Genomic DNA, 23,680 nt, shown 5'->3' with positions numbered 1-23,680 from the left:
CAGAGCTGAAACAGTCCTGGAACACTGTTGTTAGTCTTCCCAACAAAATTCCCAGCCCCACAGAAGTTTCATCCTGCCCACAGGCCTCACCTTGAGCCCTACACCCAATTTTGACCATGTTGGACTTCTCAAAGACCTACTCCCATTCTCCTGGTCCATGCAATTGGAACATTTCTTTGGCTTCAATCCCTCCATCCAAAGCAAAGATAATCCCGACATTTAACCTTGCCTCTCCCAGGTCATACCACCATCCAATGGTGATCCTTCCCCCCAACTTTCCTACCACCTAACCACCTCTTGGGTCACCTTCCAGGAATTTCTTACCTCCAACTTGCCGTCACCATCCTTTCCCAGGTAACTTCCTAAGAACACCAGCCTTTTAGTGGAAGAATTATCCTACCTGCAGACAAAGGTTCCACCATTGTTGTTATGAATCACATTGACTACATGGTGGAAAGCCTCTGCCAATTATTGGACTACTCCACCTATAAACTCTGTCAGAGTAATCCCATCCTAGAAGTCCAGCATAACCTCCAATCTCTGCTTAAAGCCTTAGGCCCTTTCCAGAACCTGAATCAATTTCCCTCCTTGCACCTGTGGCCCCCCCCCCCACACCCATCTCTTACATGTTCCCCCAAATTCCAAAAACCCAACAATCCTGGACACCCCATCGTAGCTGGTTATTGTGTTCCCACTGAAAGAATTTTTGCCCCTCTTTGACCAACAGCTCCAACCAATAGTCCAAAGTCTAGTTGACCACATCAAAGATGGTGGCTTGTATAGACATGTGTTCAGAAGGTTAAATGATCATTCAAGTACTCTTCAACTAACCACTAACATCCTAATGAGCAATGTGAAAAAAAACTTGGATCTGAAAAGTGTGAACTGTCAAACCTTTGAACCATTATCACTACAAAAATTGTGTACATTTCTGGGTGATGGTGAAACTCTTCCAGATAAGTGGACTGCAATTCCAGCTGAATTAAGTGATAGTCATAAACATGAAAGTGTGAAAAGTGTTGGCAGCAAACTTCGTAAACAACGCAGCAGTGGAACAAACAAGGCAACTGTTAGAGATAGTGACAGCAGAACCAAGAATCTATCACATAAATGTTACACTGTTCTTTTCTTAACAGACAGCCATGGCAGAAAATGGCCAGTACTTTACAAGATAATAACAAAGACTTCCAAGCAATGGGAACAGTAAAACCAGATGCAAGTATGAAAAATGTTACTAATATTGATTGCAGGAAAAAATGAAAGACGAAAATGGATGTGTCATATGAATGATATTGCAAGAAACGAGGCACAAAATTTCTTAGCAAGTCTGAAAAAGTTCTTAGAAGTTAATAGATATCGGTACACAATAGTTACAATGCTACCTCACAGGTGTGACCTAATATGCAATTTGTGTGTCAACAAGGGGAGACAAAAAATGAATATTAAAATGTGTGCTTCATTTGAAAAATTTGGAACAATGGGTGTAGGTAAACCGGACAAATGCATACATACCAAACATGGGTTGCATCTAAATTCTGAAACAAAAAACTTTTGTGTGACAAGATAAGCAAAATTATTGCAGAAACAGGTGAGTTAATGAAAATTCTCGATCACGGAGGGAATAGCAATGCTTTTGTACAGTAAAATATAGCAAATTAACTCTTATGTACCTGAATATTCAGTAAATAACAAATAAAACAATGCACTAGTGTGTATACCTAAATGTAACTAAACTGCATTTCTTCATATTAAGTGAACTGTGTTGCAAGGAAGACAAAGCATATGGATACAGACTAAATAATTACAAACTCATAAGCTTGTTCTGTAGAAAGACACATAAAGGTGGTGGGGTAGGAATTTATAGTAGAAATATTAGCATGTGAAAATGTCAAATGGATTGATGATCAGAGTAATGAAATCGAACTTGAGGTTGCAGCAATAGATTTAAAAGTAGGGGACAACAATCTGAGCCGGCCGAAGTGGCCGTGCGGTTAAAGGCGCTACAGTCTGGAACCGCAAGACCGCTACGGTCGCAGGTTCGAATCCTGCCTCGGGCATGGATGTTTGTGATGTCCTTAGGTTAGTTAGGTTTAACTAGTTCTAAGTTCTAGGGGACTAATGACCTCAGCAGTTGAGTCCCATAGGGCTCAGAGCCATTTTGAACCAACAATCTGATTATAGCAGCAGTGTATAGGCAACCTGGGAGTAGCATTGAAGGAATTTTTTTAATTACCTGGAGAACTTGCTGTTGAAGACATCAGCATATAAAAAACTTTGTTTGTTGGAGTCATCAACATAGACTCATTAAAAAATATTCTTAACTATTTACATCATGTCAGCTTACTACCGGTACAGTGTTATAATTATAACCACATAAACTCTGAACCTACAAGAATTACTGTAGATACACAGACAAGCACTGACTACATTCTCACAAACATAACAAAGGAGAACATAAACATAACACCTCAGAAAACCACATGTCTGAATACTGAGCCCTTGCTATGAAAATTGATGTAAGGTATGTAGATATAACCAAAAGTGATACATTTGTATATAAAAGAAAATGTAATTGTAATAAATGTTAAAGGGCAATGGTGACCAGTATTCAGTGCAGCTGATGTGAATGATAAATGCGAAAATTTCTATAAGCTATGCAGTGAAACTTAAAATGAAACATGCCCTTAATAAAAGAAGTAATGCTGAGAATTTCTCTCCTGAAATCATTGAACTGAGAGAGAAAATGGAAGATTGCTATATACTCTTTAGAGATGCTAAATTACAATATTTTTAGCAAAATACTAGCTCCTCAGAAAAAATGCAGAAATTCCTTGACTAACCTTAAAGCTCAGAAATATGGCTGTCTAATGAGAAATTCCAGTTGTGTTAGTAAAACAATGTACAAAGAGTATGGGAACAGCAGTCTCATGAACACAACAGCATAATGTTAAAAGAAAATGATGAAATAAAATATGATCCAAAAGAAGTGTGTGACACATTCATACAGAAGTTAGTACAATTGGCACAAATGAAGTATGTGACTAGGCATGCAATTTTAATGTTACAAACAATAGCCAAACTTTTTTCATCCATGGTAATACTGAGAGGGACCTCCTAGCAATAAAACTGCAAGCTAAAATGTCTTTCGGCTGGGGTGATATTTCACCTAAGTTGCTAAACGAATGCAGAGGAGATTTAGTGAAGCGTTTGACACACCTAGTAAATACCTCCCTCTGCCCAGGAGAATTCCCTGACCTTGTAAAAATCACTGAAATTCTGCCAGTGTATAAGAAGGGAATAAAAACTGTCATAAAAAGCTACAGGCAATATCGTTAACTTCAGAACTTGGCAGATTGCTAGAGAAAGTAATACTAAATCATTTCAAGGCATATTTCATCAAACATAATCTATTCAACAAGTTAGAAAATAGTTCTAGAAAATTAAGATTTACTGCAACAGCAGTAGCAACATTTATACATGAAATATTAATCAAGCTAGATAAAGGAGACAAGATAAGTCACTTTCCTGAATGTGCTTAAAGCTTTTGATACTGTGAATCATACAGTTCTATTGAATAAATTAAAAGAATACAGGAGGAGAGGAGTATCTTTACAACTACTTACCTCCTATTTTAAAGACAGGAGACAGTGTGTCAAGCTAACTGAAAAGAGGAATGAGCAGTTGGTAACAACTAAATCAACTTATAGGATATTTCAATGTGATGTGCGTCAAGGAAGTACATTAGGGCCTTTTCTATTCTTTGTTTATGTAAATGATGTAATTGAACCCAAAAATTATAAGGTCATAAGCTATGCTGATAACATCATTTGTTAGCTGGAGCTGTGTTATCTGAACTGCTGCCAACAGTAGTGAAATTAGTTACAATTTTCTCTCAACTTACCTTACTGCAAATAATCTGCTTGTAAATATAGAGAAGACATTGAAACCTATGCTTAGCTGTAATCAGAACATAAATGTTACTCAATTTACACCTCTGTTGTCACTTACCTATACAAGTAAACACAAATACTGGGTATGTAACAATACCAGAGAAGGAAAGCTGCTACTCACCATATAGCGGAGATCCTGAGTCGCGATAGGCACAATAAAAAGATTCACACACTCATAGCTTTTGGCCATTAAGGCCTTTGTCAGCAGTAGACACACACACACACACACACACACACACACACACACACACAACTTGCACACATATCTGCAGTCTTAGAGAGCTGAAACTACACTGCGAGCAGCAGCACCAGTGCGTGATGGGAGTGGCGACTGGGTGGGGGTAAGGAGGAGGCTGGTGCGGGGAGGGGAAGGGATAGTATGGTGGGAGTGGCGGACAGTGAAGTGTTGTAGTTTAGACGGAGGGCAGGAAAGAAGGGGGGGGGGGGTAAGTAACGGAAAGGAGAGAAATAAAAATAAATTAAAAGACTGGGTGTGGTGGTGAAATGGCGGCTGTGTAGTGCTGGAATGGGAACAGGGAGGGGGCTGTATGGGTGAGGACAGTGACTAACGAAGGTTGAGACCAGGAGAGTTACAGGAACGTAGGGGTGTATTGCAGGGAAAGTTTCCACCTGTGCAATTCAGAAAAGGGGGAAGGATCCATATGGCACAGGCAGTGAAGCCAGTGAAGCAGTCATTGAGGTGAGGGGTATCATGTTTGGCAGCATGTTCAGCAACAGGGTGGTCCACTTGTTTCTTGGCCACAGTTTGTCAGTGGCCGTTCATGCGGACAGACAGCTTGTTGGTTGTCATGCCTACATAAAATGCAGCACAGTGGTCGCAGCCTAGCTTGTAAATCACATGACTAGTTTCACAGGTAGCCCTGCCTTTGATGGGATAGGTGATCTTAGTGACCGGACTGGAGTAGGTGGTGGTAGGAGAATGAATGGGACAGGTCTTGCATCTAGGTCTATTACAGGGGTATGAGCCATGAGGTAAGGGATTGGGAGCAGGGGTTGTGTAAGGATGGACGAGTATATTGTGAAGGTTCGGTGGACGGCGGAATACCACGGTAGGAGGGGTGGGAAGGATAGTGGGTAGGACATTTCTAGTGGGTAGGACATTTCTCATTTCAGGGCATGACAAGAGGTAATCGAAACCCTGACTGAGAATGTAATTCAGTTGTTCCTGTTCCGCTCGGTACTGAGTTACGAGGGGAATGCTCCTCTGTGGCCAGGCTGTGGGACTTTGGGAGGTGGTTGGAGACTGTAAAGATAAGGCATGGGAGATTTGATTTTGTACAAGGATTGGAGGATAATTACGGTCAGTGAAGGCTTCAGTGAGACCCTCAGTATATTTAGAGGAGGACTGCTCGTCTCTCTCTCTCTCTCTACTATTTGGTGAGTATGTACCTTTTTTGTTTGTGTTCATGATCTGTTGTCTTGTGTGTGGTTGTTGTCTGTGTGTTAAAATCTTCTACCCTGTTGTGCAGTGTCTTGTATGCATATGGTCTATTTCCTGTCTCATTACACATTTTTTTGTCCAGTTTCTCTGTCATATGGGCATCATAAAAATTCTCCATTGCTATTTGTTTTATTGTATTTAACCCCTGTGTGAAGATTTGTTTGTTTATATGTGTTATGTTTAATCTGTGGAGCATGAATCTGAAGCTTGCTTGTTTGTGTGTCATTGGGTTGTTTGTTCGATTAAATGTGAGTGGTGGTGGTTTTGGTTGTGGGTTTCCTGTATTTTGTGAAATTGTGTGTGTTGTTTATTCTGTGTATGGTCAGATCCAGAAGATTCAGTGTTTTGTCTGTTTATGTTTCTAACATGAAATTAATTTTTGGATGTGAATTTTTTTTTTATTTTTGTACCTGTTTTATGTGTGTATGTGGTTTGTCAGTCAGGCTTATTATGTCATTAACATAATGGTACCACTATATAACATTGTGTTTATTAAGATCTTGTTATCTAACAATAGAATGTCCAGCTTGGAATATCAACAATTATGACCGGTCTCTTCCCCTTCTCTGCTCCTCTCCCTCTCACTTCCTTTTTCACTCGCCTCCTGCCAGGCAGCCTTGTCCTGCCACCTCTAGTTCCTGTAGCACTAACTCCTCGTCCCCTTCCTGCAGCCTGCTATCTCTCCCCCTTCTCCTCACCACTCTGGATTATTGCTACTGTTTGATGTGTTTTGGTTGCATGCTGATTGGAGTGGCCAGAGATAACAGTCATGTTGAGAGGTGTGCTTCCTTGCTTTTGTGTGTGTGTGTGTGTGTGTGTGTGTGTGTGTGTGTGTGTGTGTGTGTGTGTGTGTGTGTGTGTGTGTGTGTGCGCGCGTGCGTGCGTGTGCGTGTGCGTGCGTGCTTTCTGAAGAAAGCTTTGGTTGAAACCTTAGTGGGTACCAGTCTTTTTGTTGTGCCTGTCTGCAACTCAATGCATTATCTTTACAATAAGTAACAATCTATCCATTTATAATTGTTGATCTTGTTCTCTAGATTGTTCATGAATCTGTTGGATAAGAGGTCACTAATCTGTGATCCCAGTCGCAGTCTGTGTTGGAAAAGAAATTGTTTGTTGAACACACAGTAATTTTGTGCCGTTATAGACCTGAGAATGGTTGGTATTTGATCAGTGTGTGTTTTGTGTGTGTGGCCATGTTGCTTTATGGGATGATGTTGATTCTGTTGTAATACAAATGTGCATTGATGTGACATCAAATGATATAAGCCTTGCTGTGTCTGGAATAGCCATGTCCTTGATTCCATATATTAATTTCTCTTTAGTAGTGTGTGTGAAGGAGGGGGAAGGGGGGTGGGAGAGAGAGGGGGGGGGGAGCATTTCTGAATTTAATGGTTGGTCTTATGGGAATATTTTGTTTGTACACTTTTGGTAAGGAATTTAGAATAGCTGTTTAGGGATTTTCTGTGTCATTCTTTTTATCTGGCCTTTTGTGAATATATTTTTAATGTTTTTCAGTGCTAGTTGAGTGTTTCTTTTGTATCTCTGAGATGGATCACTTATTGTTTTGGTGGTACTGTTGCCCTTCAGAGAAACTAATATTTTGTGTATGTGCCTCTTTCCATTCATGACCACTCTTACGTCGCCTTTGTCTGATATTGTTAGTATGGTATTATGTTGTTTTAGTTTTTATTGTAGACTACTGGATGTGATTGCTTTAGGTGTTTTGCAATTGGAGGTTATGATGGATTTGTGTTTTTTGATTATTTGCACAGGTACAAATTCTCAAGTTTACATTAAAATTTGGTGTGTTGAGTCTCTCTCATTCCTTTATAATGTGTTCAGAGTCTGTTATAAGGTCTTTTGTGATTTTGTAAAATGTGTGTGTGAATCTTAATGTTGTGTTTTGGTGATATATCAAGTGAATACTTTTCTTGTTTCTTAAGATTTATGTCTGTTACTGTGATGATTCTGTCATGGAAAATATGTTTGATTCTAATGATTGATTGTAGTTGATATTCTTGTGCTGTTTATCCTGTTGAGTTCTTTGCTTTGTACCTATTGTTTTTCTTGGATTATCATTTTTATGTAAACAGGCAGAGAATGAACATGCTACATGCAAACAAGATCTTTGTCAACAATGCCAAGAACTCAACAAACAGACAAAGGCCACATACAAGACACAACAAAGAAAGAACACACACGCAAAAGTGTATCACCCACAACAATAAAATAGTTCTCAGAATAACTAATATTTTTAAGAAACATGGACTTCAAATACAATACAATACAACATAACACAGAAGGAACTCAGGACATGGTATGCTCCCACAGATAAATTCAACAAATCACACATATGCAAACTTACATGGAACTCTTGTCAGTCAGTATATATAGGGCAGACTTGCAGGAACTTCAAAACAAGATAATCAGAACCCTTCAGAGCTCTAAAAAGTAACAGCTACCACGGTACATTTGGTAAGTACTTAGTAGCCCATGACCATCACCTAATTTAACTAGAAACATATTTAAAAATACGAAAATCCAGCCACAACCTATACTGTAATTTGCAATAGAAGAAAACTTTCACATACAAAAGATATTAGCATAAGGAAAGCAAATTATAGACAAGTAGCACCAAACTGCTATGAAAAAATGAATGTGGACACCTAGCAGCAACATAAGCACTGTGTTCTGTAAAATGAAAAAGTGTAACATGTGAGTGAAGCTCTGAAAAAAACATGCATTGTGTTTGTGTGTTAATTTTAGCAGCATTTGAGGATGGATGTTTCGAAACTAACTGTAAGTAATCGCAAAATATAGTTGCAAAATATTTTCACACAGCAAAATTATGGTTATAGACAAAGTGGCTTGTTAACTTGCTAACAAGACTCACATAAAATCATTTAATTGCAGACGATAAGCTACACAGTACACAGTAGGGACAGAGGGCCATACATAACACAGCAATGTTGGGAATAAATATGATAACAGCAACAACAGACAAAAACTGTTTTTAGTACTGATTTTTTTAGAATAATTATTACTTAAAATGTCTTTACATTTTAAAGAACTGAATAAAAGTACTCTCTGATGATAGCACAAAGGTGCTGTAACATGTATGGGTTTATGTAAAAAACAGTTGTCTGGATAATATGTGGACTTGAAACCTAGTGATTTTTGTCTGCAAACACAGCTGCTGCAAGAGCTTCGAAACTAATGATGAAGAATAAAATGCGAAAACTAGAATGACATAATACTGTTGGCAAGAAACTAATACAAATAGCTGCATCAGCAAGGCATTGCCTTTAATGGATGATGTTATAAGAACATTATAAAGTAGCATGTAGAAGCAGAATGTAGCAGATATTACAACCAAGTTTAATGACCATAGGAGTGTGATTAACCATGTATGTGTTATACATTTATCAAGCTCATATTGTAGGTAATAAAAAGCTCACAGAGTATGGTAACGGCATTTTTTTGGACCGTCATTGGATCCAAGCAGTCTTTCAGATAGAACATTATTTATTTCACGTGGAAACTGGCTGCTTCTTTCTCTTTTTTTTTTTTTTGCTATAAACGTGTAATTGTTCCTACAGATAAAATGATTGAAATTCAATAGGTGTACACGCAGGTCCGAAGTTTGTTTACGATACAGGCACTTGTTTGACTCATCTCCCCCCCCCCCCCCCCCCCCCCTCTCTCTCTCTCTCTCTCTCTCTCTCTCTCTCTCTCTCTCTCTCTCTCACACACACACACACACACACACACACAGTGGGGAGTGTCAACAATTATTTTTGTTATTAATGCTTTAAAATTTTGCAGCAGTTGGAAGAAAATGTGTAATGTTTGTGTGTTCCAGTGATTGTTGTTATGGACGCAGATAGGTTAACGAAGGATGCACAACATGCCCTTCGTAGGACAATGGAAAAATATATTGCCACATGCCGTATCATTCTGTGCGCTTCATCCATGTCCCGTGTTATTCCTGCTATCCTTAGTCGTTGCCTAGCTGTGCGTGTGCCTGCTCCTTCAAAAGAAACAATTATTTCTGTTATCAAGGTGAGAATGGTTCTTTACAGTAGTGCTTCATTTTACTTCGTAATGTAATTGCTTTGTAGCTGTATGTTCTGTCATGCATGTAACAGTCTTTTTCTGTGTATATTTGGCTGCTCCACTACAAAAGTTTACAAACTAGTTTACTCATTCTCCCCATCCACACTTGACTGTTAAAAGCAACTAAGGCATTACTGGGCCAACAGCGACATTACTACAAATATCAAAATGGATAATCTGCCACAAATTAATGGTGTATGGGAAACACAATGAAGTTGGCTTCTCCCACAGAAATACATAAAGATGAATGATGTTGAAGGTTAATTACAGCAAATGCACATCAGTAATATTAATAATAACAGATGCAAGGAATGTGCCAGCAGGTGCATCAATTGAACATATAATATCTCTTTCAGAAACTGTGTATCCGGTATGACATAAATAGTTAACAAAATTAATACTGCAGTTACTGAGTGTTACATACTAATTGTTGGAAGAAAGATGTGCCACCATATTTAAGTGTACTCCTGCTTCTGTTATGGAATTAAAGCTTCATTTCTTGCATTGTAATAAACCCAGTGTTGATGCATAAGACCTTTACTGTTGCACTGCAGACCATATTTGATTATCAACAACCAAATCAGTAAGACTGACAAAATTATTAATACTGCAGCTCATCGGTAACACAATATAAAGAAAACAGGAACTGTGGAAGTATGAAGAAAAACAATTCAAATTGAGAACATCTAGCATAGCGGTTGTTGTTGTAGTCTTCAGTTCTAAGACTGGTCTGATCCAACTCTCCGTGATATTCTATCCTTCGGAAGCCTCTTCATTTCCAAATAACTACTGCAACCTGATCTTTCTGAATCTGCTTAATGTATTCATCTCTTGGTCTCCCTCTACGATTTTCACCCCCCACACTTCCCTCCAGTACTAAATTGGTGATCCCTTGATGTCTTAGAATGTGTCCTATCAACTGATCTCTTCTCTTGGTCAAGTTGCCCCACGCATTTTTCGTCTCCCCAGTTGTATTCAGTAACTCCTCATTAGTTCTGTGATCTACCCATCTAATCTTCAGCATTCTTCTGTAGCACCACATTTCGAAAGCTGCTATTTTCCATTTTCTTTTTTTCTAGACTATTTATCGTCCATATTTCACTTCCATACATGCTTACAGTACAGACAGTTACTTTCAGAGAAGACTTCCTAGCACTTAAATCCATATTTGATGTTAACAAATTTCTCTTCTTCAGAAATGTTTTTTTTTCCTATTGCCAGTCTTCATTTTATATCCTCTCTACTTCAGCCATCATCAATTATTTTGGTGCCCAAATAGCAAAACTCACCTACTACTTTAAGTGTCTTGTTTCCTAATCTAATTTCCTTAGCATCACCTGATTTGATTCAATTGCAGTCCAAACATTATCCATGTTTTGCTGTTGTTGATGTTCATCTTATATCCTCCTCTCAAGACAGTGTCATTCTGCTCAACTGCTCTTCCAAGCCCCTTGCTGCCTCTGACAGAATTACGATGTTATCAGCAAAACACATGGTTTTTATTTCTTTTTCCTGAACCTTAATTTTCACTCCAAATTTTTTCTTTTGTTTGCTTTACTGTTTGTTCACTGTGCAGATTGAATAACATTAGGGATAGGCTGCAACTTGTATCACTGTCTTCTCAACCACTGCTTCCATTTCATCCCCCTTGACTCTTACAACTGCCGTCTGGATTCTGCACAAGTTGTATATAGCCTTTTGCTCCCCGCGTTTGACCCCTGCTGCCTTCAGAAATTTGGGAAGAGTATTCCAGTCAAACTTGTCAAAAGCTTTTTCTAAGTCTGCAAATGCTATAAATGCAGGTTTGCCTTTCCTTAACCTATCTCCCAAGATAAATTGTGGGGGTCAGTATTGATTTGCTTATTCCTATATTTCTCCGGTACCCAAACTGATTGTCTCCGAGGTCAGCTTCTGCCAGCTTTCCCATTCTTCTGTAAAGAACTCTTGCTAGTATTTTGCAACCATGGCTTATTAAACTGATAGTTCAATAATTTTCACTCTTGTCAGCAACTGCTTTCTTTGGAATTGGAATTATTACTTTCTTCTTAAAGTCTGAGGGTATGTCGCCTGTCTCATACATCTTGCACACCAGATGGAAGAGTTTTGTCATGGCTGGCTCTCCCAAGGCTGTCTGTATTTCTTACAGAATATCGTTTACTCCAGGGGCCTTGTTTCGTCTTAGGTATCAACGTATCAACAGCTATGCAATACTTAGTAACAACGAAATGTTTTAGTCATGTCTTTCTTGTGGGCCTCGTTTTGATATGGGAGGCATCACAGTTATTTATGTTTCTAACAGGTTGTGGGAAAATATGGAATGGGGGTGTGAAAAGCATTACAAGTAAAATTCCTCTTACTCTAGATGACTTACATTACATGTGACAGTGTGTGACAAATTTCTTAAATCATGGAGCATTAGACTCTCATTCAAAATTGAGAACCAGCCACTTAAGAAAGTTTCAGGCCCAGAAGACCAGCCATTTATGCCATTATTTAAAAGTTTACATTTGTGTTTGATATATTTTAACGGGCAACAAACGCTAAAAAATACCAAGTTTTGATGTTTATTTTTCATATTTATTTTAATTCTTTCGTAGATTACAGATTATGCTATAACGATGGCAAAAAGTACAATTTTCCATAAGAAAGGTGCAAGGCGAATTCTTGAGCGATTTCAGAGGTAGTTGGCTTTTCTATGGAAAAGTTGAAGTGCTTGATGGAACATGTATGCAGCCAGGTAACCCACAAAATGTTCATTGCACAGCAGTGAAAGTTATAACAGTGCTTGTCAGTAATATTCCGCTGTTTCAATTTAAGTTTGTGCTCTTAGGATCCTGGTGAACCACACTTCAGGAAAGAAAACAGCAAAAAATTTTTGATAACTGATATTAAATGTGAAAGCTTAGCTTTTCTTGTAGCTATGCTGTTTGTATATTAATTTAAACCATTAACTTTTTGTATTTGTGTGTTCATGCTCCTTAACAATGATGGTGCTATTGGTTGGCTACATCACATTTCCTGGGTTCTGAATATCTGTTGTCATTGGCTGGAAATATTACGTGACAGGAACTGTGATTGCCTGAGAAAAGCGCTTCACAGTCGTGATTTCAGTGCTTTAGAAGCTAAATCTAAATCTACATTTACACTCTGCAAACCACCATGAACTGCATGGCATACCATTCTGTATTTGGTGGAATTTGTGTTTATAATTGCATAATACAAAAATATTTAGTGTAAATATTGCCATGCATCAAATATCTTTCCGGAATGCTTTCTTATTTTTGCTGGTTTTTGTTTACTAAAGTGCCGGAAGTTCTTTATCGGTCTATAAAACCTTCGCTATTCAAAAGATTAATATGTTTTACAGCTCCAAGGGAAAGTATATTTTTACCCAAGAAAAAAGTATTATTAACCAGAAAATCTGGGAAAAGTCCAGGAATTTTTTTTTTCATGTGTGTGTGTGTGTGTGTGTGTGTGTGTGTGTGTGCGTGCGCGCGCGCGCGCGCGCGCGCGCGCACACACGCACCCTGTTTATTGTTGCAACGTTGCCTATGGAGGAAATGAAACGATTACATTTACAGATCAATAGCATAGGCAGTTGTAAGATACCAGGTATCAACTTATGCTGAAACACCCATATTAATACATGGTGTAGCCTCCATGGACAGCAACGCAGGTGCTGACTCTTACATCCAGTCAGTCGTACAGAGGACGAATGCTGCTCTGGGATATGTTATTCCATACCTGATTGATCTGTTCATATAATTCTGTAAGAGGTGTTGGTTGACTAGTCGCAGGAGCCACTTCTTGTCCCATCACATCCCACAAGTGCTCAACTGGAAACAAGTCCAGAGATTGTGTTGGCCAGGGTTGCCGCACAACATGCAGAGCACGTTGAGTTTTATGGGCAGTGTGTGGGCACACCTTATCCTGGTGGAACAACGCATCACTCTCCTGTTGCAAGATGGGCAAAAGAGCAGGTCTAACAACATTCTGCATGTATCAAGCACTGGTTAGCAGCCCCTCCAGAAGCACCAAAGGTGAGCAAGAGTTGTAGTTTGTTGCACCCCAGACCATAAGGCCTGGGGTTGGGCCAGTGCGTGTTGAGTGAATGCACTCTGTGAGACACAAATGACCACCACTTACATGCAGGCAGAATCTGCTTTCATTGCTGAAAACCATGGTGAGCCATTCCATCTTCTAAGTGATCCTCTGACAGCACCAGTTGAGCTGTGCACCTCGATGGTGTGGCGTGAGTGGAAGATGGGCTGTATGCCCATTGCCCTGCTGCTAATAACTGGTTTGTAACAGTTTGTGTTGACATGACCGGGATCATAAGTCCTCTGACAATCCTGGCTGGCATGTATGTGCCGTTGATTTCCAGAACCTCATCTACAAGTGTGAGAATGCTCATGTGACCATTTGATACCAGCGAAGTTGAACAACTGATGCAATATGTCTAGCTTGTGTGGCAATTCTCCAAAAGGACCATCTCACCACTCAGAAGGCCATTATTCGACCCCTTTCAAACTCGCTCAGTTCGCTGTAGGAAGCACGAGTGTATCTCTGTGGCACGGTTACCAGCTTGCTTCATGTGTTTGCACTTTACTGAGCTTTCTGGCTGTGAGCATTCCCAGTTAAAGGATAGACACAGATGGCACTCTAGCAGCTATGCCACTATCCTATCTGTTGGTGGACGACATCAAAACCATTATCAGTACAGCTGCTATCCACAGATGACATATGCCATCGTCAGATCAAAATCAGTGCTGTCTTTCCAGGTATAATAACTCTTTTTTCTGGCAGTGTATTGGTGAAATATTTTGTAATGTTTCTCCTCATGCACACCACAAATTGGTAGATGTCCTCACCTGTTGCAGTAAGGTTGCCCAGTTTTTGAAAGAGCTCTTTACAGTGAGCTTGACTACTGCATCCAGTTATTATTCTTATGGTCCGTTTCTGCAGTTTAAAGACTGTGTCTATGTTTTGTGCCTTTAATCCCCAGAAAAGGCTCCCATAGCTAAGAACTGAGTGTACAAATGCCAAATAGTCCCCACAAGACATTCACTGTAACAGACAGATGCCAACACCCTAAGAGGATAACATTCTGATGGCATTCTGTTTAGCAGTATCTTTGTGTGTTCATTTCGCAACAGCTGACAGTGTTCATCACTAAAAACTTTGTGTTTGTTACACCATCTATGGTTTTATCATCTATGCTTAATGTGACAGTTTTCCCCTCTTTATGCTGAAGTGTACACCCTTTGTTTTCTTTACATTCACCATTAATTTGTTACATGCTGCCCAGTAATAAACATCCATTAAGGTTTCATCTGTTTTCTCTTAAAGGAGCTCTGGTGTTTCATCGGTGAGTATGATGTTGCTCTCATCAGCAAAGAGAATTTTTTCTCCATTTCTTACACTCTCTGGAGAGTCACTGATATATTATGAACATAATAGGACGCGATGCGCTACCCTGAGGGAAACCTGTGTTTATGTGTTTCATATCTGACAATTGTTTTACTAAAAATTTTTCAACAACAAATGTGTGAACTATTTTCATGTTTTACATCCTGTTTTCCAAGTAAGACTGGAACCACTCATTCACTGTTACTATTATATCTATTGCTTCTTGCTTGCTTAGTAATATTTTACAGTCAGCAGTGTCAAAAGCTGTGGAGAAGTTTAGGAAAATACCTGCTCCTTATCAGGAGCTTCAAGTACCACTTTTGTGAACTTTGTAATGACCAATTTGTACTTTTCCACTTTGGAAACCAAACTAATTCAGCAAAAAGGTTCCATTTACGCATGTAATTTATTAGTCACTTTCATTATTGATTCATTTATTTTTGAGAATGGAGACAGTAGTGAAACTGGGCTGCTGTTTTCTTTACTTTCCACATTTTTTCTTTAGTAAGGGCACCACACGTGTGGGGGAAATACCTGCACTAAAGGACTCATGTATTACATATGTTAATGGGGCTTTATGCTGTCTATCCACATCTTCTGTACAGAAGCAGGAACTTCATTATGCCTACTGACTTCTTATGTTTTAATTGGTGTTTGTCTTCCTAAGTTCAAACGCTGTTGTGGGAAACATCATTGTTGTGTTTGCTGTGTAAGACATGGGGTGTTGCCATATGTCTTTTAGGAAAATTTTGCTGCAACTTTTCCGCTATACCAGAGAAATAATCATTTACAGAATTTGCTAATTCCTGAGAACTTCCTACTATTCTGTTCCCATCTTTGACTAGTATGTTGTTATACTTGTGTATGCCTTTTTAGTGTCTTGTTTTATAACATCCAACACCACTTTGCTTTTATTTTCTGCGCTATATATAATTTTATCATTAATTTTTTTTCAGCCTGCGGTACCCTCTTTTTTTTTTTTTTTTTGTACCTGTGAGAGTACTCTAAGACCTTTGGATTAATGTAGTGCCAGCGGTTATATGTCTGTTTCCTTAGCTGCTGCAGTAGAAATGTATAAATTTGGAAATGACTTCTCAAAAATTAATTTAAACAATGTGCAGGTCATTTGTGTACCCCAGCCTGAAAAATACAATAAATGAATTTCATTTGGAGGCAGCCACTGTGTTCCCATAAGCCTGTATGGCTAGTTGAATAATAATAATAATAATAATAATAACAATAATTAATAATGGCAATAGACACAGTGCAAACTACACAACTTTGAAGTCAAGTTATTGCACCTATCTTGTTTCCTGTTGCTGTTACAATAATGTAGTTCTTGTGTTCCTTGTTGTTGGAAACTCTGGATTCCTCTCTGCACAAAGGCAATCAAATCAGACATCGATGGAAATTGCTTGAAGATTTATCTCTTGTCTCATTGTAGTCATGTTGTTCTTAGCAGGAAACATCCAGTCAAGCTCATCTCTTTGCTGCTGCTGAAACATTAGGGCTACAGAGTTTCATATAAGACATGATTCCTCATTCTTGTAATTAATAAATAAATTTTTTCTGAAGAAGAAGAAGAAGAAGAAGAAGAAGAAGGAGGAGGAGGAGGAGGAGGAGATTAGTTTTCAATGTCCCATCAACAACAAGGTCATAAGAGACAGTTTTTATGATATCATCCTGCTTTTTTAAAATGTTGTTGAAAGTTTCTTATCGCCTAGTGCTAAAATACACAGGTGCGTCCTATTACAACAACCAGAATTCTGAATAGTGATACATTAGTGTGTAAGAATCTTTATTTGGAAAGCAACAAGGGGAAAAAAGAGAAAAGTGAGAAATTCTTAAACATTGGTGAAAACTGTTGGTATAACAGCTGAAGGCTGCTCCACTCATGTCTTTGCATCACTCTATAATTAAAAAGGCTTGTTGCCCAGTAATGTTTCATAATACTGTAAATATTTGCTCATAATTAGAATGTTTGTTAATGGCAGCTGTAGAAAACTATTTAAAGATTCCACGCAGAACATATTGGTGCAGCTAAAAACAAATAGTTACAAAGGGTGGCTAATTATTTTGAAAGCATTTTGAACATTTGTTCACACCATGAGATACAATATGTCATTAGCTTCTCTTTCAAATAGTGTAGCATTTATTTGGAATAAAGCTTTCTCCCTTAAATCTGGCCTTGTAAACAGTGTGTCCTGCTGGCTGACAGGCCCAAGGATTGTCAGGTGATATGATGTACACCACATATGTTTAATTAGTTTGTATGTGCTAAAGAAGAATTTGCTTGAATTAATATGAAGTAATATGAGAGATGAAAGCTGCCAAAGCAACATTAAATTGAGGCTGTAATCCGCAAGATTTCATTTATTTTATTCAGTTTCAGTACTGCACTACATTTTTCTCAGAGTCCAGAGAAGACTAACCTGAGAGGATAGCATTCTCAAGATCCAAGGTACCCCTCAGGATGTCTCAGAATAACCTGAATATGACAGTGTTTTGAGGACACTTACTTCAAACAACTGAGACATTTGCTCGAAGCTCGGTTGGACTTGGTGCTTTAGAAAAACTGGACTGTGAAACTGCTTAGCAGTCCTCCTTCATCCATTGAAACATTTCTTTATAATTGAGCAATAGCCATGATAAAAATGGGTGGAGTAACAGAAGCTCTTGGCCATAATGGATGTTTGGACAAGCCTAAAGAAACTTATTTACTTGGAGATACTGTAAACTGATACAGTGGTTCAGTCGATGGATTCATGATTGGAAGAAATAATGTTAAAATAATCATCCACCCATCGTAATTTAAATTTGCCATGGTTTCCTTAAATTAATGAAGCCAAAAACCACGGTAGTTTCTTCGAAGAGGGTGAAGCTGATTTCCAATGCAACCCAGGCTTGTGCTCCAGTTCTGATGATTCTAATGACCTCATTGTCAGCAGGATATTAAACCCTTATATTCTGTTTGTACTCTCAAACAGTAAACACAGTCTTTGACTTGGCATTGCTTTCAGTGTACTTTTAGTACTTGTTTTTACACCTGGCCCTCCCTAGAGAGCTGTTTTAAAATTTGATTTTGCAGTGTTCTTTGCTGTCAGATATTTTCACATTCCTGGCAACCACTCTGCTAATGAAGAAGAAATTTCTCGTGTCTTTTCTGCAAGTGTTTTCTGAACAAAATAAATTGAAAGGCACGTACAGGACAATGTCAGTAGGGTAACAATTATCATATTAACAATGTAGGAAAAGGCAGATTGATACTTACCGTATAAAGAAGACGTGTTAAGTTGCAGACAGGCACAATTAAAAGACACTTCATAAAGCTTTTGGCCACAGCCTTCATCAGCAAAACAGAGACGCACACAATTCATACACACAGTTACGGTAAGTAGCAATCTGTGTTTTCCTACATTGTTGATATTTGTAACAGTAGTTTCCATTGTTCAGTTATCATATTAGTTATTCATTAGCTTCTATATTATCTGATTTGCCAGTCTGTTATTCTGCAACTGTTTAATGTAACTTCGCTAAATCATTGCCTTATTTTGCAGAGTGTTTGTGAAAGGGAGAAGTTTGAGTTACCAGCAGAACTCATAGACCGTATTGCTGAGAAGTCAGACAGAAACATGCGTAGAGCACTTCTTATGACACAGACCTTTTTCATTGATCGAACGTAAGTAATACCTCAGGCACTAATTACTCATGTTTACCTTCCTGGCAATTGTTGCTAAAGTTATACATAATATCTACACAGCCTAAATCAATTTATTTGTAAGACCAAACTTTACTAAGTGTATAATTGTGCTATGTAAACAAACAGAATGAAATTTAGTGGTTGCAACTGTGGCAGTGCATGGTATTGTCACAGTGTTGCACAACTCCCAATAATTTTAGACTTTGTATGTCCCATTTTCATGTTGCAATGAACTATCTGTGGTCATACAACAGACTATTACCTCATAACTGATCCAAAAATGCTGCCAGGCTTGAAGCAAACTTGCGGTGGGGAGGGAGGGTCGTACTCCTACAGCAACTCTATGACAGATAGCACGGCCCCTTGTTTTTCGAGCAGGGATGAGTCGAGGTCTGTCTGTAGCACCAGGTAACATGCTCGCCAGTGACGTTGCAGGGTGTTGCAGTCAGCATCCAACTCCCTGACTAGAAACTGTTCCAAATGTCCCATTAGGTAGCACCTTTGTATGGGGGACTTTTCTCCCAGCTTTCTCTGTGTCCAGAACATTAATTTGTTATCCAAACTGCTAGGATAAGCCATTCCACCATGCACAATATTGGCAGTATTGATATTTCAGCAGAAATTATAGTAATTTTGGTTATTCAAAAATTGGTCCTGAGGGTAGAGATTTGGAGGAGATGGTTTTTCATAACTGCATTTTATATTTTTGTCAATTGTAAGTAGAGCTTAAATTTAATGCTAACTTTGTGACATTTTGTGGCTAGAATATTGTGATTGTTGGTGTTACTGCAGCCGTAATGTTTATGTTTATCATATATATGAATATTATTTCTAAGAGCATTTCGACTGTGCAAGGTGGCACAATGGCTAGCACACTGAACTTGCATTCAGCAGGACAACAGTTCAAACCTGCGTGCAGCCCTCCTGATATAGGTTTTCTGTGACTTCCCAAAATCGCTCCAGGCAAGTGCCAGGATGGTTCCTTCCCTATTCCGATGATCTTGCTGTTTGGTCCATTCCCCCAAATGAAGCAACCAAACAGGAGTCTTTCGTAAAGGTGTTGTTGTGTTTCTAAGTGATTGAGTGTCTCGGTACTTGATACCACCATTGTCTATGCGTCACTGTATCTGGTAAGTTCTGGACAGTGAGAACTAGCTCGTCGCATAGTTAGTAGGTTGTGAAGTGTGATTGAAAAGAATCTACAAAGTACATACTTTTCCCCATTTTTGATGCAGAGCTGCTTGCTGTAAAGAGACTAGGGTGACTGTTACCAGTTTTAAATATTGTGCAAAATAATACTGTAATAGACAGGGGCATTCCCATAATGTCGGTCAAAGCACAAAAGGTGCTTTTCAGTTTTGAAAAGAATAAACTCATTCTGGCTTTGGTGATGCTTTCCATTGAAGAGATGTCATGATGGAGATCATAAAACCCGATCAGTGGATGACTAATGGATGACTAACAAGTTAGCACCAATAATAAATTGGAGGGCAAATTTTCAGTACAAGTGAGGTAAGAATAAGTGTATTTATAATGTATAATTTCTCTCTTAGTTCCAGTCTTTTAAATGATGTATGTATTTCATTCGTGTTAAGAACATTGGTCATTACGTAACAATAATTGTTTTCCTAATTAATTGATAAATTGTAGCATGCTCTTTGGCGCAGACATTTTTCTGTCATAGGTATAGGGGGTGTCATAATTAAAGTTTCAGTTTCAAAGCACTGTAGAAAGACAACCACTGCTCAGAATGACATCAAATTTGAATAGCATGTTATTGATGCATGGGGAAACATCACGGGAAAAAAAATGAAAATTTGACCAATAGATGGTGCTGCAAGTGTCTTAACATAAATGGGGTTCGCTAAATGACATATGAATCGCCAAAGGACAGCTGTGGTTTGAGTTGCACATTACATTATCCATACTCTTCAATATGCATGACAGCACGAGTTGGCAGTCAACAGTTGTGGCACTGTCAGTTAGGTAATCCATCCTCCACAGCAAGGTCATAGCACATTGGATGAGAAAAATCAGATTTTAAGTGTCCTGAGACAAAAAACTGCATAAAAAGCAAAATGCATTGATTTTTACTTGTCCTGGGCCCAAAAACCTGCATATAAGCAAAATGACACCGTTTTGTACCACAATTTGAAATCGAGTAATGGCATGTTCCACAGCTGATCAGAGTTTGTCAGCGGTCACATTCAGAATCCGTTGTGCGCTGTGTGGTTTCAGTTCATAGCCCCACCAGATGATTTGGACAGCCAGGCTGTTGGGGAATGACAGCTGTTAATTCTAGAATTTGCTAAATGCTTCTGCAGGAGCCGCTTCTCTGGCTGTGCAGTCTGCAGAGGAACACCATCTTGCATAAAAATGATCCTACCCACACATCCACACTGTTGAAGGGTTGAAATGATTGGTGCATAAAAGGCTTTCAGAACGTTTGCCAGCGGTGGTAAATGGTGCCGCCAACCAGCACCACACAGTCACCTTTGCAGAATGAAGTGGTATCAGTTGATGTGTGTGCACGTTTTCCATTGCCCATATTCTGCAATTCTGCACATTGGTATGTCCTTGGAGATGGAAATGGGCTTCATCAATCAACAGAATGTTCCCTGGCCATTCACTGTCCACTTACATGCAAACAACAAATTCCAGAGAGAACATTTGTCTTGATGAAGGACAGTAGAAAGCAACTTCTGAACATAGGTGATTTTGTATGGATACCAATGCAGGATGTTTCATAGGATTTTATGCACTGTGCTCGTAGGCATGTCCAACATTCAGGCAATTCCCCGTGCACTGCATGTTTGCACACCGCCTCTTGACCCCTCCTGCAATGCTGTGGCCACATCTTCAACAGATGTTGGATCAACTGCTTTCCTCGCTACACCACATTGCATTTCAAAGGAACCTGTCTTTTTAATTTTGTAATCTTTTCTCCAGACCCATAGCAGACATAGGACCAATGCCATTTTTCATACCCTTGAGTGTCTGAACTTCTGCAGGGCTACTGGCATACATTCGCAGTTCTTGTAACAGAGCTTTACTATCATCAGCACATGATCCTTCATGAAGAGATTCATATTCTGTGTCTTGGACATAAACTGAGGAAGAGCTGTATCCTGCATGTCTCAGGTGGAAACTGAGGAACAGCCATGTCCCGCATGTTTGTTGGTGTGCATATTCTGATGCTTACAGCGCCATCTATTGGTCGGATTTCACTTGTTTTTCTCCCATGACATTTGCCCTTGCCCCAATAATATGCTGTTCAAATGTGATGTCATTCTGAACAGTGGTTCCCTTTATACAGCATTTTGAAACTGGAACTTTTATTATGTACACCCTTAATCTAACTTTTTGCAAGATCTTAAATAGGGTTTAAAAAAGTGAATTTTGTGACCTTCATACACCATGAACTCTAGGGGAGCTTACATCATAATGAATGTCACAAAACTAGGCACTAAGATAAAGAATCTTCTCCCTTTTAAGTGTCTCTTATAAAAATGCAACATCGAACCTCAATGCAACACCCAACTTCAGACACCAGTGGTGGACACTGGTTTGCAGTATGGTGTTGTATAACAGTTTCTTTCTTATGTAATTAAACCGCACAACAAGGAAGTGCTTCATTTTTTGTAAGTGTTTGGATGTGTGGTGGCATAATACAGGGTGTCCACAATGAGACTCCAACATTTGAACTCATGAAATCTGAGAGGAAACACAATTTATTGACGAACAAATACAGGGAAATCATACAACAGCTCATCAAGTTTTCATACACAGGTGGATGGTTCAGTACACTTGAAAATGGGCGCCACGGGTAGTGCGAAGAATATCAAGTCTATAATCGATTTCGTACCATGTGTTGCGGAGCATCTGTTCTGTGACAGAGTTGATGACAATTCTTATGCGCTGTTTCAAGCAGGTCTGTTATCTGCGGCACGGCAAATTGTTCCAAAATGTCCAGGTAGATCGCTCTATCCACAGTCGGCTCCTGAAAGAAAAACGGCTCAACAATGCGATTTATCATCAAACCGCACCACACATTTACTTTTGGACTGTCGCACATGTGTTCCCTAGGTGCATGTGGATTTTCGGACCCCCAGATGCGCACATTGTGACGATTGACAGCCCCTGACACTTGAAAAGTTGCCTCGTTAGTAAACATCACGAGTGATAAAAATGTCTTGTCGACAGCAATGCGATCTAACATGGCACATGCCAATTCTTCTCTCTTTGGTCGATCATCAGGCTTGATTTCTTGCACAACCTGCACTTCATATGCGTACAAACGTAATCACTGATGAAGCACTTTGTGCACTGTTGAACGTTTCATACGAAGTTCCCGTGCTGCCTGTCGCACTGACTTCTGTGGACTTTGTTCGAATGACCGTCGCACTTGTTCCACATGATGTTCGCTGATCCCAGGTTTACCACCACCATGCCCTTTTGCAACACTCCCAGTAGCCAAAAACTGATCACACTACTTTATAGTCTTGAACGACGGGGGCACTTTGTTGTAAACTTGACGAAAGTTTCTTTGCACTTGGGTCACCGATTTTCTCTCTGCATACCACCAGACCACTTGTGCACGCTCCTTCATATCCTCCAATTTGCTAAAACAATTGATTGCACCTCCACTACGGCGACTTGGCGTATCAAATTTGCACACCACAAACTTGTTGAGTTGCTCTGTCTGCCCCTTCAGGATTCACACGTTCACCATCTGAAATGAGAAAGATATAGGATAGTAAAATGTTGGAGTATCATTGTGGACACCCTACATTTGTATTTTTCTGGTACAGAAAAATCACAGATGTTATAAAACCTGTTTGAGATGTGGGAAAAATTGAGTGCGGGGAATATGGGTAAGGAGGTAAAGCTGTCCTCAACCCAAAGATCAGTTTGATCACTGCAGTGCTGTACTAGATGCATGAATATGCCAGAGATGCTGTTTCTTTGCCGTCCTCTGATCTTCAAATTCACTTATCCAGCCAGTTATAGCAAGATCTTTAGTTTAATGTGAACCACTCTGCA

At 39.2% G+C, this 23,680-nt stretch overlaps 1 protein-coding gene across 1 annotated transcript in view; it reads left to right on the top strand.

Annotated features, from left to right (window-relative positions):
- Nucleotides 1-23,680, top strand: part of LOC126259383 (replication factor C subunit 3) — a 90,676-nt gene that overhangs the window by 35,591 nt on the left and 31,405 nt on the right. The window contains exons 4-5 of the mRNA XM_049956133.1: nucleotides 9,275-9,474; nucleotides 18,495-18,616. Of these exons, the coding sequence (XP_049812090.1) occupies nucleotides 9,275-9,474; nucleotides 18,495-18,616 (322 nt within the window). The remainder of the gene's footprint in view (nucleotides 1-9,274; nucleotides 9,475-18,494; nucleotides 18,617-23,680) is intronic.

This window comes from Schistocerca nitens, chromosome 5 (genome assembly GCF_023898315.1).
Source record: "Schistocerca nitens isolate TAMUIC-IGC-003100 chromosome 5, iqSchNite1.1, whole genome shotgun sequence".
NCBI lineage: Eukaryota > Metazoa > Arthropoda > Insecta > Orthoptera > Acrididae > Schistocerca > Schistocerca nitens.
The sequence above is the reverse complement of the archived record's forward strand: the minus strand, read 5'-3'. Positions and strand labels throughout refer to the sequence as shown.